Source organism: Macaca fascicularis, chromosome 2, assembly GCF_037993035.2.
Source record: "Macaca fascicularis isolate 582-1 chromosome 2, T2T-MFA8v1.1".
Lineage (NCBI taxonomy): Eukaryota > Metazoa > Chordata > Mammalia > Primates > Cercopithecidae > Macaca > Macaca fascicularis.
In genome coordinates this window covers 48,916,475-48,931,687 of record NC_088376.1, presented here as the reverse complement: position 1 = coordinate 48,931,687, position 15,213 = coordinate 48,916,475, and the positions used below count along the sequence as shown (strand labels likewise).

Sequence of the window (15,213 nt, the reverse complement as noted above, 5' to 3'; positions counted from 1 at the left end):
GTTTAGTCGGAATTTGGAAGAATAAACCAAAATTTATTATTTTGCATGATGTGTATTTATTTTTATTTATTTTTTGAGACGGAGTCTAGCTCTGTTGCTCAGGCTGGAGTGCACTGGCACGATCTTGGCTCACTGCAACCTCCGCTTCTCGAGTTCAAGCGATTCTCCTGTGTCAGCTTCCTGAGTAGCTGGGATTATAGGTGTGCGCCACCATGCCTGGCTAACTTTTTTTGGTATTTTTAGTAGAGATGGGATTTCACCATGTTGGTCAGGATGGTCTCAACCTCCTGACCCTGTGATCCGCCCACCTTGGCTTCCCAAAGTGTTGGGATTATAGGCATGAGCCACCGTGCCTGGCCCGATGTGTGTTTATTTTATTTCACTTTTGTGCATGTAATAGAAAGGGCCCAGCTGGTCTTCACAAGATAGAGGTATTGTGAAATAGGGTTTTTTTTTTTTTTTTCTTATAAAGAATAGTTGTTCCATAAATTTGCTTTCTAAAATAAAGTTTAGTGTTGCCAGGACTAGCTTACTGTAATCACAAGTCATTTTTTAAAGTCATGGAAAACTGGAAACATACTTAAGTAATTTGAGACTTAATTACAGGAAAATTGTGCCTATTTACAAACGTCTCAGTTCATTTTCATTCATTTTTTAAAAATTCAACAAATATTAATTGAATATCTTAATGCATTGGGGCTGTTTGCCAAGTGACAATAAAAATATTTGTTTTCATTTAGTATAGGTTCCAAAATACTTTAATTAAACTTAAATATAATTAAATAACTAAAGTAGTTTCCCTCTGTTGGATGTAAGCAAGGCATTTTTAAAAGTCATTTTTATGTATTCATTAGCATTTTCAATTACTTTTTCCTTCTTTGTTACTCTTTTTAAGAAATATGGTTGAAAATTGGCAATATACTTATTTAAGCAAAGATGTTGGGAAAGAAGATCCTTATTTTATTTTTATTAACTGCAGGTTTGTTAAATGAGCTTTATTGTGTTATATGTCATGCTAAGCCCAAAATACATAATTCTGTGGTAATTTAAAAATAAATAATTATATAGGTTTCTCTCTCTCTCTCACTCTCTCTCTGTCTTCAGAAAGATCATTGCTCCTCTTGTAACTCGTCATGGAAAGCTGTGGTCCAATTTCTGGGGAGCATTGAGTCCTGATGGATACTATGCACGATCTGAAGATTATGTGGATATTGTTCAAGGAAATAGAGTGTAAGTTACTTGATTTAATATTTTAATGTGAAATATCATAATCTAAAGATGTAGTCTTATTAGTATTACTTGAAATTTTTTTTTATTCATCTCTTTTCTTTATAGTTAATGGGAATTTGGGAACCCAAGACCACTTGGAATCCTGAAATACCAGTATAAAACTAATATTTAAAAAAATTGTTTTAAAGTCCCAAATCTTCAAAGGAACAAGCTCATTGCTGTGGGGAATACTAAGAGATAATATATGGTTACCATACTCACAGTATGGTTGATAGAAGAGTAATACTCTTTATTTAAAAGTTTGGAAAGGGGATTTAGTTTACTGACTTTTTAATGGTTATAATTAAGGGTTGTTTTGATAGGTTTTAAAATTTATAATTAAGCCAACAGTAACACTAACAGCCAGAACACTCCAGTATTCCTGATTGCATGATGTTTTTGTGTGTGAAATAGCTATTATTCTGCTTTAAATATAAGTTTTTTCACAAATATTAGATTTTTACTTCTAGAGATTGAAAAGAATATATTTACTGAAAAGCGTGTGCATGATTTATATTTATTTCAGAGACAATGGTTGATATTACTAAAAATAATCACAATTGAAATAGTTTTGCTAAGGTAATATTGGGGAAGAATGTCATTCTTCTTTTCATACATATGATGGACCAGAGTGACTAAGATATTACATGCTTTGCCTTAGTTCTCAAACATGTCAGCCTGATTACAAAGGGGCAGTACACTCTCAGGACTAAAAGGATGTGCCCTTAAATTTAGAAGAAAAAAAAGGTACACGTTTCTGTTCAAATAGTTGAGTGGTAAAAAGATGTGTTGCTTGTTGAAATAGTAACTGGTGTGGAAAGCTTCAATCTGAATGATGTAAATACAATAAAGGTTTTTGTTAGCTGCAATTAAAATGCATGGTAGAGGAGAAAATGCTATTAAGATTGTGTTCTGTTGTTTCTATGCAGTTGTATTGACTCTGGGTGAGTTGTATAGACAGTATACCCGATTGTATCTTGGGCACATCAGAAATGAGGGTTTGTGAAGGAAGAAGGGAAAATTCGTTTCAAATTGCTTTCGGCATTGGTGATTTTCTGTCCAACCTCCTATCATTGTTGTCTAAAGTATAAGGAAAAAAATATGACAGAGGCTTTTGAACTGGAATACACTTCATGTCCAAAAGCTACACGAAGGAGCAACTTTGTGTGTGTGTGTGTGTGTGTGTGTGTGTGTGTAAGCTGAAGCACTGAATAATTCCCCAGAGATTAATTTCTGAATTTAGCTGATACGTTCTATACAGAAATTCCTCCTTATCTGTGGTTTTGCTTTCCATGGTTTCAAGTCAACTGTGGATTGAAAATACGAAGATATGTTGAGATAGAGAAATTGTAAACATTCATGTAACTTTTATTACAGCATATTGTTATAGTTCTATTGTTGTCTTACTGTACTTTATTTATAAATTAAACTTTATTATAAGTCTGTATGTGTAGGAAAAAACATAGTAGTATATTTGTAGGGTTTGGTACTATGTGCTTTCAAGTATCCACTAGGGTCATGGAATGTATCACCCTCACATAAGGCGGGGACTGCTGTAACTCCTTAAAGCATTTTTCTTTGAGGCTGGTCTAGTAAGATACAATATCATATTTCTTTTAATATCTAACTACATTTCTTGGTCAAGATCTTGCCTTCATGTTCTCTAAAAGCAAGGCACACAGTCTTAGAGGCAAAACTTGTTTTACAGTTTTTATGAAATGAGTCATTTTCAGAGTGAGAATATAGATGTGGGAAAGGATGAATTACAAAAGAACCTTCCAACATTCATGTGCTACCAGCTGTATTTCTTCATGTTTTCCTTTTTCTATAAAATATTTAAGATGGCTTAATGAATGGTAAGAGAATATAGTTTTGGAGAATTTTAGGCTGTATTCAGTGGTATGCTGGTCAATGTGTAACAACTGGCTTCTGGAGGTGGAGGATTCCCTGGTTTAAACAGCTTGCCCATTTGTTTGGAGTAAATACTTCTACCATGGCTGATTTTAAGTTTCCAATGTGAAATTACTGAACATGGACTTGGCAGTAAAAGTTAACTTTGGGGAGCCAGTATGAGCTGTGTCTAGTGTACCACTGGTTGTGTGTTATGATTCATCCTATCAAATTCTTTAATTTTAAATAGAAACACCTTCTATATAACAGATTATAGTAGTCTAATTGTAACAACTGATTGAGATATGATAGCTATAATAAAAACGCCAAACAAACACCAACCCAAAATTGAAATGTATTCAAAGGGGGGGTGGTTTATCTCCTGAATCTCATTAAATATACTATAAAAAATGTAATCATATATATAGGGCAAATATCATTGAATACATTTGTATATTGATTCAATAATGTGTGTATACAAAATCTAAACACAAAGCATTTATTTTAAAAAGGTAAAAATGAAACTTAAAATTGTTTCTATTTGTGGTATTTAAGAATGTCTTCTCTTTACTTTCAGAGGAGTATGGAATGTACCATACATGGCTAATGTGTACTTAATTAAAGGAAAGACACTCCGATTAGAGATGAATGAAAGGAATTATTTTGTTCGTGATAAACTGGATCCTGATATGGCTCTTTGCCGAAATGCTAGAGAAATGGTAAGATATGCAATGATGGCTTGCTTGAATGTTCTTGTAAGATGGCTTGCTTTACCAGTTCGTGTGTCACTGTGTTTTGATGCCCTTTGTCTTGCTAATTTGTAAGTACTAGCCAATTTTTTTGGTTCTGTATTAAAAATTGGGGAGCAATTTTGGAGATAATTTAACATTTACTTGTAGAAATGGCATGAAAAATGTTAGTTTTTGTGCTCACGCTAATTCATAGGCAACAGAGTTGGATTTCAAAAATAAAGTTGTGTTTGTTACAAATCGGCTTTGCTCTTTTAAGAATACATCTTTATTTTAATTTGAAATTCTATAGTGAACACTTGACCTAATTAAAATTAATTAGATAAGCTTTGATGAAACAAGATTTCCAGATTTAAGGATGTTTTTGTTCTAAAATTAATGTCTACATTTTCTCTAACCAGGTGAAATTTTAAAATTATTATTAACTTCACATTCTTAAAAAGCAGGATTATTATCACCAAACTAGTAGAAAAGTTGAGATACGTAGTATATTTACTCTAAATAAAATACTAATGATACCTTGCTGCACTACAAATAAACTTAAAATGACTAGAAAATTCAAAATGTATAGATATGGTTTAGAATATATTGATATGATTTTTGGTTTTGGAAATGATAGGGCTATTTTATTTCTGATTTCCAAATTTATATAAGCAATTGTGATTTGATGAAAAATCAGAAAAGTTGGCAAGTATTTTTTTTCTTAGTTTAACAAAGCATGTGTTGTTTGAATATGTTTGTTTTCTCTACAAACCTATGTGCATTATTATGTGATTGTATTTTGTGCTCATGTTTGGCTAATTTGACTCAACAGCGCATCATGGAATGGCCTCTCTCACTCATTTTTTCCATTGTCTTATGTGTCTAATGAAAATTCTGCTAAGGAATGAGCTTAGACTTATGTTTGACCCCCCAACACCTCCCAAAAAGAAAAGAAAGGGCTGAAAGAGCTGGAGATGTTTCTTTGTGTGCGCTATAAGCTTTGCTTGTTCTGCATGTTGTCTATGAAGGACATTTCAGAATGTTAGCTTTTGATCAACAGCTGCTATTATTTTTATTTACCAAAGGATACCTGAGAGAGCGGGTGTACAGGTCAACTTACCCAATGCTTCTCTTCATTTTAGACTTTACAAAGGGAAAAAGACTCCCCTACTCCGGAAACATTCCAAATGCTCAGCCCCCCAAAGGTGTTATTTTTACTTATTTTATTTATTTTTGTTTATTTAATATTTGATATAGTATATTGCCTAGTAGTAAAGTTTCTTTAAGGGCCTTATTTGCATTTAGCTTGGTAAAATGTTGATATTCATCAGTCATCTGTTTATGTGTGTGTGTGTTTTGCGTGTCTTGGGCATGGGTCTTGTGCGATAGTCAACTCTTGGCTCTTTGAGCTGATTTATATTTTATGGTTGACAGGTGAGAAAGTTAAACCTAAGTCCCTTTCATTCTTTCTTTAGGTTTTTATTTCTTTTTAAAGGGAGAGAAGGGGATAGAAGTAGGTATAAAATAGAATTTGATTACAGTAAGGTTTAGGTGCACCTCATTGAGTAATTAATCACTAACTCTTTTACCGTTAAAACAGGTCCAAAAAGAAACAACATTACCTCGTGGTGTTTTCCACATTTGTCTGGTTTGGGGCAAGAATATGAGACTGGTTTTCTTTATCTGCCTTTATAATGCATAACTCCTTTGCGCGTTAGCCTTTAAACATCAGAAAAAGAAAGGAATGAAACAGACTGGTGAAATATGACTGGCAGTGAATTCTTGTTTAAAAATGTGATGTTTTCTTTGAAAGAGAAAGAAACCAAAAGAGGTATAATTCATTGCGCTGTGTCTCAAAAATATTTCTGCTTTCAAACAGGAATTTTTTTCCCTGATGTCTGCATCTAGGATCAATGAGAAAGGGACAAAAACAGTCCATTCTTTTTTTCAGTTGAGTGTCAGTGCTATCTACTAGTTTTGTGTGGTGTCTGAATTCATAATCAAAATTTGAGTTTTTTATTTAAAACCAGGCACTTTTTATATGAATACTAAAAATGCATGTTCATAAATGAAATACAAAAATTGAAATTAATATCTTCTATATATTTTTCATATGATTAAATTTACTTTTTTACCTACCTCTGACATTAATGCTGTTATTTTCTGACATATAGGGTGTGTTTATGTACATTTCTAATAGACATGAATTTGGAAGGCTGTTATCCACTGCTAATTACAATACTTCTCATTATAACAATGACCTCTGGCAGATTTTTGAAAATCCTGTGGTATGTATTTCATATTCAACTTTATTATTTTTCTGTAACTCTAAGTGGTTATAAATCAGTTGTTTAATAATATGAAATGTGGTTAAAGGCTTTAAAAAAATGACATAATGTGAAATGCACATCAAAACCGCAATGAGATGCTGTCTCACACCAGTCAGAGTGCCTATTATTAAAAAGTCAGAAACAGATATGGGTGAGGCTACACGGAGAAAAGGGAATGCTTGTACATTGTTGGTCACTATGTAAATTAGCAATTTGGAAAGCAGTTTGAAGATTTCTCAAAAGATCTTAAAACAGAGCTACCATTTGACCCAGCAATTCCATTACTGGGTATATAGCCAAAAGAAAATAAGTCATTTGACCAAAAAGACACATGCATCTGTATCTGTTCATTGCAGCACTATTCACACAGTAGCAAAGACATGGACTCAAACTAGGTGTTCGTTAATGATGGATTGGATAAATAAAATGTGGTACATACACACCATAGAATACTATACAGCCATAAAAAAGAACAATATTATGTCATTTTCAGCAACATGGATAGAGCTGGAGGCTATTACCCTAAGTGAATTAATGGAACAGAAAACCAGATACTGCATGTTCTCACTTATGAGTGGGAGCCAAACATTGGGTACTTGTGAACATAAATATAGGGACAGTAGATGATGGGGATCACTAGAGGAGTGAGGGGGGAGGGAGGGGGACAAGGGTTGAAAAATCAACTAATGGGTACTATACTCACTACCTTGGTGATGGGATCAGTCATACCCTAAACCTTAGCATCATGCGATATGCACTTGTAACAAACTTGCACATATACTGCCTGAATCCAAAAGCTGAAATTATTTTTAAAAAGTAAATAAAAAGAAAAAAATTAAAACGACATAATTAATTGTATTTCATGATCTATACAGTAGATCTAAACTTGACCAATAACTTTCTTTTTTATTAGGACAGTTACTAGGTTTGGGGAAGGAAATTATCAATTTGTTGTCTTCCAATATTCTAGTATTTTTGTTTTGTGTATTCAAAAGCAGCATCCAGTTTTAATCATAATTTTAGAAGCATGTCTACAAATAGCTCACATATTATAATAGTTTGATTTTTTAGAAGAAAATTCAAAAATTTTGTTTAGGAAAATACATTTTTTAAATTATTTTTTGGCAATTTTGTGAATGTACATCAAAGATAGCCAGAGAGAATTGCAGAGAACACTGATTCAGCATATGAAGAGAGTCTTAACTTGAAGAAACGGTTTCTTTTTAACATCTGTTTTCTTCTTTCTTTTTTTTTTTTTTTTTTTTAAACAGAGTTGAATCTGCAGTAATTAGCTCCTTTTGTGTTTTACAGGGACATCTTTTTGTTAGGCAAGTGGCACACTTATTCAGGGGAAAATACTCTCTTCAACAATCAGACATGTAACACAGCTGTAATGATTTTCCCCTTGCCAATAGTAAAAGTTTTAAATTGCAGACTAAATCCACCTGAGGAGAGTTGTCCTTTGTTTCGTAGGAATAGTTAAGATACGGGGATAGTAAGTGTAGTAATCTCTGAATATTCTGAATAGGAATATAACATCTTTTGACATTTTGTTATTTTAAAAGTACTTTTGTACCATTTTAGCCACATACCTTCCTCTTTCACAGAAGTAAAGTTGAAAAGAGGTGTTTTCTAGTCGTGAGGGTAGAATTCCATATTTCACTTCACCATTGAATCTCTTGGTGTTCTTAAGGGATAGAATTATTTGATTTCTTGGATGTCATTAGGTTCCTGGTAGGATGTCCTGAATTATATCCTGAATTGTAGATATTTGTGCAAGGATTCAAGTCTTTGGAAAGTAAGCAATGAAAACATCAGAACTGAGTAGGAACAACTTTTCTTTCCATGGCTTTCTTTGTTCTCTGTTAAATCAACCTGTTTAATATGCCTCATGAGGGATATCCCGTAGCAACATGCATATTGATTATCCCATTATCAGAATATCTAAGAAATTAATAAAGCCACAGTTTACTCAATGATTTAAAAGGTGATCTAAAATGAAATGTTAATACTAATGCCCTAAAATAAAATCTTGGGGGATTTTTTTTACTTGAAGAAAAATCAGTATTGATGCACAGGTAAAAATGCTATAGGTAAAAATTCTTAAATCTTATGGATGATTATTCAGTTTCTTCCCATATTTTAGAATCAGAAAGCTAATTAATATTAGAGGGAATAATGAGATATATAGAAATCTGATCCATATATACCATATAAACATGAAATTTATTAAAATTTTGAAGATTACCTTTGTTTCCTCCACATGAAAAATGTTTGAGTTCCATATAAACAGATATACAAAACTAACGACATAAATTATGATATAAATATTCAGACCCTAAAATGGAGCCTCAAAAGATGTATTTAAGGCAAATATCTTTTGAAACATCTTTTGATTGGAATTATTTTGAATCTGTGTCTCACTTCCTCCCTGCTGGCTCTTTGTATTTGCACTTTGTAAAGAGAAAATTAACAATTTCTAGAAATATTCTAAATTTAAGAGATCTTTTTGGATACTTGTATCACTCCATATATTAATATGTTCACGTTTTAGTAAATACCCATATTTGCATAAAGAACTTGACCCAATAAAATAATTTATTTAGCTTCTGTTGAAAAAAGTTTAGATATCTTTATGTGTGGATTTTATGCCAGAAATTGGTCAAAAAGAATCAGATTCATGAATTAGAATAAAGAGGAACTGTTTTTCAGTATAGAGCCCTAACCCTTATTTTAGTAACTGAAAGAAGTGAAAGTGCTAGTAAACTCATGTTTATTCCTTGATAAATATTAATGACTGAAGTGAAGGCAGAAATTTTTAAAATTCATTAAAAAAATCAAAAAAAGAATAATGTACTATAGACATATAAGACAGACCCTAGTTAATTAATTCACTAATTCATTTTTACAAATATTTTTGGTAGAATTTTGCCCCTTGTTTTTTACCTTTAAGCACGCATTTGTTTACCTACTCTGTGTATATATTAAAATACTGATGGTCCCCAACTTATGGTGACTTGATTTAGGAATTTTCAACTTTATGATGGATTTATCAGGGTATTGTGTGTTTTTAACCTCCCACGAGTTTATTGGGACATAACGTCATCGTGAGTCAAGGAGCATCTGTAAAATGTGTAAATCTATTCACCATAAGATTACTTAAAAAATCCTGAGGTACAATATTTCATAAATAAAAATTTTGTATTTCATAGAATGACATAAGCATATTCAGAACCAGGCAAAGATTAAACCATATACTGTGGCTTCTGAAAATTACTATTTTGTCCACTATACATAATCATTTATAAGTTGAATAATTTCTAAAATGCATATGCTTTATACTTTTCAGTATTTATAAAGATATTTGTTTTAATATGTACTTCTTTTTATAGGACTGGAAGGAAAAGTATATAAACCGTGATTATTCAAAGATTTTCACTGAAAATATAGTTGAACAGGTTTGTATTAATGATTACAAAGTATAGAAAATTTTGCTGTTATTTTCCAGAAGAAATATTATTAATATAATACTACTTTCACAGAAGATGTGAAAGTGGAGAAATTTTAAAAGCATGCCTTTTTAAAAAGCATGCTCCTATGTGTCATAGCTTTCTGACACCACTAGATACAGGAACTGTTGACAGATCTCTGATGTAGAACTCTTACAGTGAAAGCTTATCTTTGGAAGAGACTTGGCTCTCTTTCTGAAAGAGTCTTTTCTCAGAGACATCTTCAAAACATGAATTCTCTTTTAGCTTATTGTTCAAAACTACTGTTAATATCTAATTTTTGAGAATGTAAGATGTCATCAATTCTGAAGTGCACCATTATTTATGTACCATGAGAAAAAAAATACTGTCAATAAACCATGAAAGAAAACTATGTTTCCTAGTCATATAGGATTTTTTATTTTATACTTATTAAAATAACTATTTTAGACTACGAAGACACCGAAGTTATTATGTCTTCTAACAATGATGCATATTTTATAGCCCTGTCCAGATGTCTTTTGGTTCCCCATATTTTCTGAAAAAGCCTGTGATGAATTAGTAGAAGAAATGGAACATTACGGCAAATGGTCTGGGGGAAAACATCATGTGAGTCATAATTTCACACTAAGAACTAAAATGTGTGTGTAGGTTAAGTAGATACTCAGATAATTCTGAGGGGTTATACACTTTTTCTCATACGTCTTTGAGTTCTAGACCTAGAAAAATTGGCTAGCCAAGGCTGATTTCAGTCTACTTCTCCCACCAACCAGTTATTTAACACTTAAGTAATTTCATCAGCCTGGGTGGGTTTCTCATTTATGCATTTGATTACACTGGATGTTTGCTAAGGGTCGGTGTCCTCAGGCCAGACTTAATGTTAGGTAACACATGTCTTAGAGTGATACCACTGTTTTCCAAGGCGACTTTTTATTCTTGCATTTTCACAGTGAGCTGTGGTGAAAACTCTAAGGCAAACTTTATCTGTCAAAACTGTGTTTTTGTGTGTAAAGATAGGAAGGAGGGATCTGAGTGCCTTAGGTGTAATTCAGTTTTGCATTTGCATTCAATGTCAAAGACTTGGCAGGAAATACCCCTGCCAGTGGTTAGATGTGTTTCTTTTCCTCTGAGAACCACATGCCCTTTTAGTAGAATACTCTGGAATATTACTGCCTCTGCACGATTATGTCCCCCAGCTAATGAGCTGATAAGGGAGAGGGAAGCTTAAAGTATAAGGAAAAACTTAAAGTTGGTAGGTGGTGAAATAATGAAAAGCAATCGTTCAAAGACTTTTGAGTGTTACAAATATAGAAGTGAGGAAGGGCGGGGAAAGCTTGTTTTCAGTATTTGGTAATACAGAAAGCAGATATGCCATCAGTATGCTCATCTAGCAGCTAAGACTGCCTAAAGGGTCAGTGTAAAAAAAGACTCATTTTTAAGAGGGGATATGAGGGCTTAGGAAGTCAATTTTATTTACTGTATAGTTAAACTTTACATATACATATAAAAAGTAGGAAAGGAGTCTACTGACCTTATTTACTTTGTTTCATCATTGTATCATTGACAAAGATGTTACCTAAGTTATTTTGATAATTTTACAGTTAAAGCAGATGATATGCCACATTGGAACTACTGTTATTTTTCTTGTCTATTATGATCTGTGGTTGAAAAAAAACTATAATATAAATGGGAATTGCACGTGGACAACACCTATGATGTCATTAATGTTGTTTCTAGGATAGCCGTATATCTGGTGGTTATGAAAATGTCCCAACTGATGATATCCACATGAAGCAAGTTGATCTGGAGAATGTATGGCTTCATTTTATCCGGGAGTTCATTGCACCAGTTACACTGAAGGTCTTTGCAGGCTACTATACGAAGGTAGTTATCCTCCCACCCCTCCAGCCTCTTTCTTACCAACTTTTACACAGGTGTTCTTTTTAATGTTTTTATTAATAAGCAAATCCACTGGCTTACTTTGCTTTTTCAGGGATTTGCACTACTGAATTTTGTAGTAAAATACTCCCCTGAAAGACAGCGTTCTCTTCGTCCTCATCATGATGCTTCTACATTTACCATAAACATTGCGCTTAATAATGTGGGAGAAGACTTTCAGGTAATTATGACTTTTGTGTTTTTAGATTTTTCAAAAGAAATACGTCATTATGAAAAGGACTTTGCCTTAGGCCTTACTTTCTTTTTTAAATTTTGCTCAAATGACATAATTTGAATTTTGCCACTGGTTAAATATAATCTGATATATTCCTTCATTTTAACTTTTTTAGGGAGGTGGTTGCAAATTTCTAAGGTACAATTGCTCTATTGAATCACCACGAAAAGGCTGGAGCTTCATGCATCCTGGGAGACTCACACATTTGCATGAAGGACTTCCTGTTAAAAATGGAACAAGATACATTGCAGTGTCATTTATAGATCCCTAAGTTATTTACTTTTCATTGAATTGAAATTTCTTTGGACGAATGACTGGCATGAACACGTCTTTGAAGTTGTGTCTGAGAATATGAGAGGAATATTTAAATAGCGTCAACAGAACAACTTCACTTTGGGCCAAACATTTGAAAAACTTTTTATAAAAATTGTTTGATATTTCTTAATGTCTGCTCTGAGCCTTAAAACACAGGTTGAAGAAGAAAAGAAAGAAAAAACTTAAATATTTATTTCTATGCTTTGTTGCCTCTGAGAATAATGACAATTTATGAATTTGTGTTTCAAGTTGATAAAATATTTAGGTACAAATGACAAGACTAATATTTTCTTATTTAAAAACATGGGAAGATTTTTATTTATCAAAATATAGAGGAAATATAGACAAAATGGGTATAAATGAATTACCATGTTTTAAAACCTTGAAAATCAGATTCTAACTGGATTTGTATGCAACTAAGTACTTTTTTGAACACCTATGCAGGTCTTATTTACAGTAGTTACTAAGGGAACACACAAAAAATTACACAACGTTTTCCTCAAGAAAATTAGTACAGGGGCCGGTCGCGGTGGCTCAAACCTGTAATCCTAGCACTTTGGGAGGCCTAGGTGGGCGGATCACGAAGTCAGGAGATAGAGACCACCCTGGCTAACATGGTGAAACCCTGTCTCTACTAATACAAAAAAAAGAAATTAGCCGGGCGTGGTGGCGGGCTCCTGTAGTCCTAGCTACTCCGGAGGCTGAGGCAGGAGAATGGCGTGAACCTGGGAAGCGGAGCTTGCAGTGAGCCAAGATCGCGCCACTGCACTCCAGCCTGGGCGACAGAGTGAGACTCCGTCTTAAAAAAAAAAAAAAAAAAGAAAGAAAATTAGTACAAAACACAACCGAGGAGCGTATATGGTTGAAAACATTTTTGTTTTGATTGTAAGGCAGATTATTTTACCTTTGTATTAAAAATCAAACCCTATGTTTCTTCAGATGAATCTTCCAAAGTGGATTATATTAAGCAGGTATTAGATTTAGGAAAACCTTTCCATTTCTTAAAGTATTATCAAGTGTCAAGATCAGCAAGTGCCCTTAAGTCAAAACAGGTTTTTTTTTTTTTCTTTGTTTCCTTTTTTAGAAAGTTCTAGAAAATAGTGAGGAAAAAGAAAAATTTCATTGAGATGAGTAGTGCATTTAATTATTTTTTAAAAAACACTTTTTAAGTACTTGAATTTTATATCAGGAAAACAAAGTTGTTGAGCCTTGCTTCTTCCCTTTTGCCCTTTGTCTCCTTATTCTTTTTTGGGGGGGAAGGTTATTTGCTTTTTTATCTTCCTGACATAATTTCCATTTTATTCTTCTGAGTGTCTATATTAACCTCCCTTTATCCCACTTATAAAAAAATTCTCCAACAAAAATATTTGTTGACTTGATGTTTTATCATTTCTCTAAGTAAGGTTGAAATATCCCTATTGTAGCTACTGTTTTTAATGTAAAGGTTAAACTTGAAAAGAAGTTCTTAATCATGGTGCCAAAATTCATTTTCTAACACTGTGTGTTAGAAAATTATAAAAAATAAAATAATTTTAGAAAGTTTTGTTATCTTTATTATTGGTGTTTATCTTCAGAAGTGAATACATGATGAAATTGTGTGAAAGAATGAAACCTATGATTTTTCATTTTGCTTAGTAGATTTAATGATATGTGAAACTATTGAATTATAAATGAAATTACAAAATCTTCAATTTTAGGATGACTACGGATTTGATATAACTTGTTTTACAAGTGAGAAAATAGAAGCCAAACGTTATTCAATATAGGTTTATTTGTTTATTAATATTTTCTGAGTCTCTATTATGGTCCAGGCACTGTTCCAGGCACCAAGGATATGTTGATGAACAAGACATTATAGTCACTGGGAGATGGACTTTAAAAGATAAGAAAGTTGGGTTCTACCCCGTTCTCTTCTTTGGCGACACTTAATACCCAAAGAAAATTTCTACTATCCATCAACTAGGATGAGGAGACATTTTAGTAATGATTTGTGAATTATGTTACTATACATCAGGAATGGTTTTCAAAATATGTAACACCTGGTATGACGTAGAAGCCAACTCATCAGAACAGACTCTGGTTATAAAAGCAGATCAGTTCCTACCAGTGCAAGCCAGCTTAATATCTCTTGTGGTACAATTCAAAGACATCTCCCAGATACTAGTTCTTTTCCATTTTGGTATCCATGGGTGGTTTCCTAGCGTAACTATTTCAGTCTCATGCCATGTTTTCAGAAATGGGATCCAGGTAGGCTATTGAGCACACTTTTTTGTCTTTTCTCTTATCCTACATTCCATGAAATAATATGAAATGTAGCTTTAAAAACATGATTCATAATTAGTGAGGGAAAATTAGAAAAATTCCCATAAGTAAATTAAAAAATTTGAAAAATGGAAAGCAAGTAGAATCGGAAGGATGGAGAAAAATACAGTTTGAAACACACAGAGCAGAAGACACAGAAAGTATATCTATTGTTTGATTCATTTTATGCAATATGATAAAGACTTTTAAAAGAAAAAAATACACACACATACCCATATATATAAATAATTATCCCCTGAATAATGTGGGTGTTGAGGCACTGATCCCGTGCAGTCAAAAATCCACATGTACCTTTTGACTGCCTCAAAACTTATCAACTAATAACCTACTGTTGACTGGAAGCCTTATTGATAACAAACAGCTGATTAACGTTTATTTTATATGTTATGTGCATTATACACTGTATTGTTACAATAAGCTAGAGAACAAGTTATTTAAAAAATTATAAGGAAGATAAAATACATGTACTATTCATTAAGTGGAAGTGGATCGTCAGAAAGGTCTTCATCCTTGTTGTCTTTGGGCTGAGTAGGCTGAGAAGGAAGGGGAAGAGGAAGGTTGTCTCGGGTGGCAGAGACAGAAAAAACCCGCATATACATGAGCCTGCATAGTTCAAACACATGTAGTCAAAGGGCTTATTGTGTATCTCCAACAATCAGATATCTCTGACAGATGAACCTGATAAAGTCACACTG

General features: G+C 32.9%; 1 protein-coding gene across 7 annotated transcripts in view; it reads left to right on the top strand.

Annotated features, from left to right (window-relative positions):
• The window catches only part of PLOD2 (procollagen-lysine,2-oxoglutarate 5-dioxygenase 2), a 91,994-nt gene extending 78,259 nt beyond the window's left edge, over positions 1–13,735 (top strand). For 4 of the 7 annotated variants that reach the window (XM_005546013.4, XM_074031233.1, XM_005546016.5 and 1 more), the window contains 9 exons: positions 1,105–1,230; positions 3,737–3,878; positions 5,033–5,095; positions 6,065–6,178; positions 9,613–9,678; positions 10,213–10,317; positions 11,446–11,592; positions 11,702–11,827; positions 11,997–13,735. In XM_005546013.4, the coding sequence (XP_005546070.3) occupies positions 1,105–1,230; positions 3,737–3,878; positions 5,033–5,095; positions 6,065–6,178; positions 9,613–9,678; positions 10,213–10,317; positions 11,446–11,592; positions 11,702–11,827; positions 11,997–12,152 (1,045 nt within the window). In that variant the 3' untranslated portion in view covers positions 12,153–13,735. The remainder of the gene's footprint in view (positions 1–1,104; positions 1,231–3,736; positions 3,879–5,032; positions 5,096–6,064; positions 6,179–9,612; positions 9,679–10,212; positions 10,318–11,445; positions 11,593–11,701; positions 11,828–11,996) is intronic. The other 3 variants (XM_005546014.4, XM_074031234.1, XM_074031235.1) reach the window with 1 other exon arrangement.
• The last annotated feature ends 1,478 nt before the right edge of the window (positions 13,736–15,213 follow it).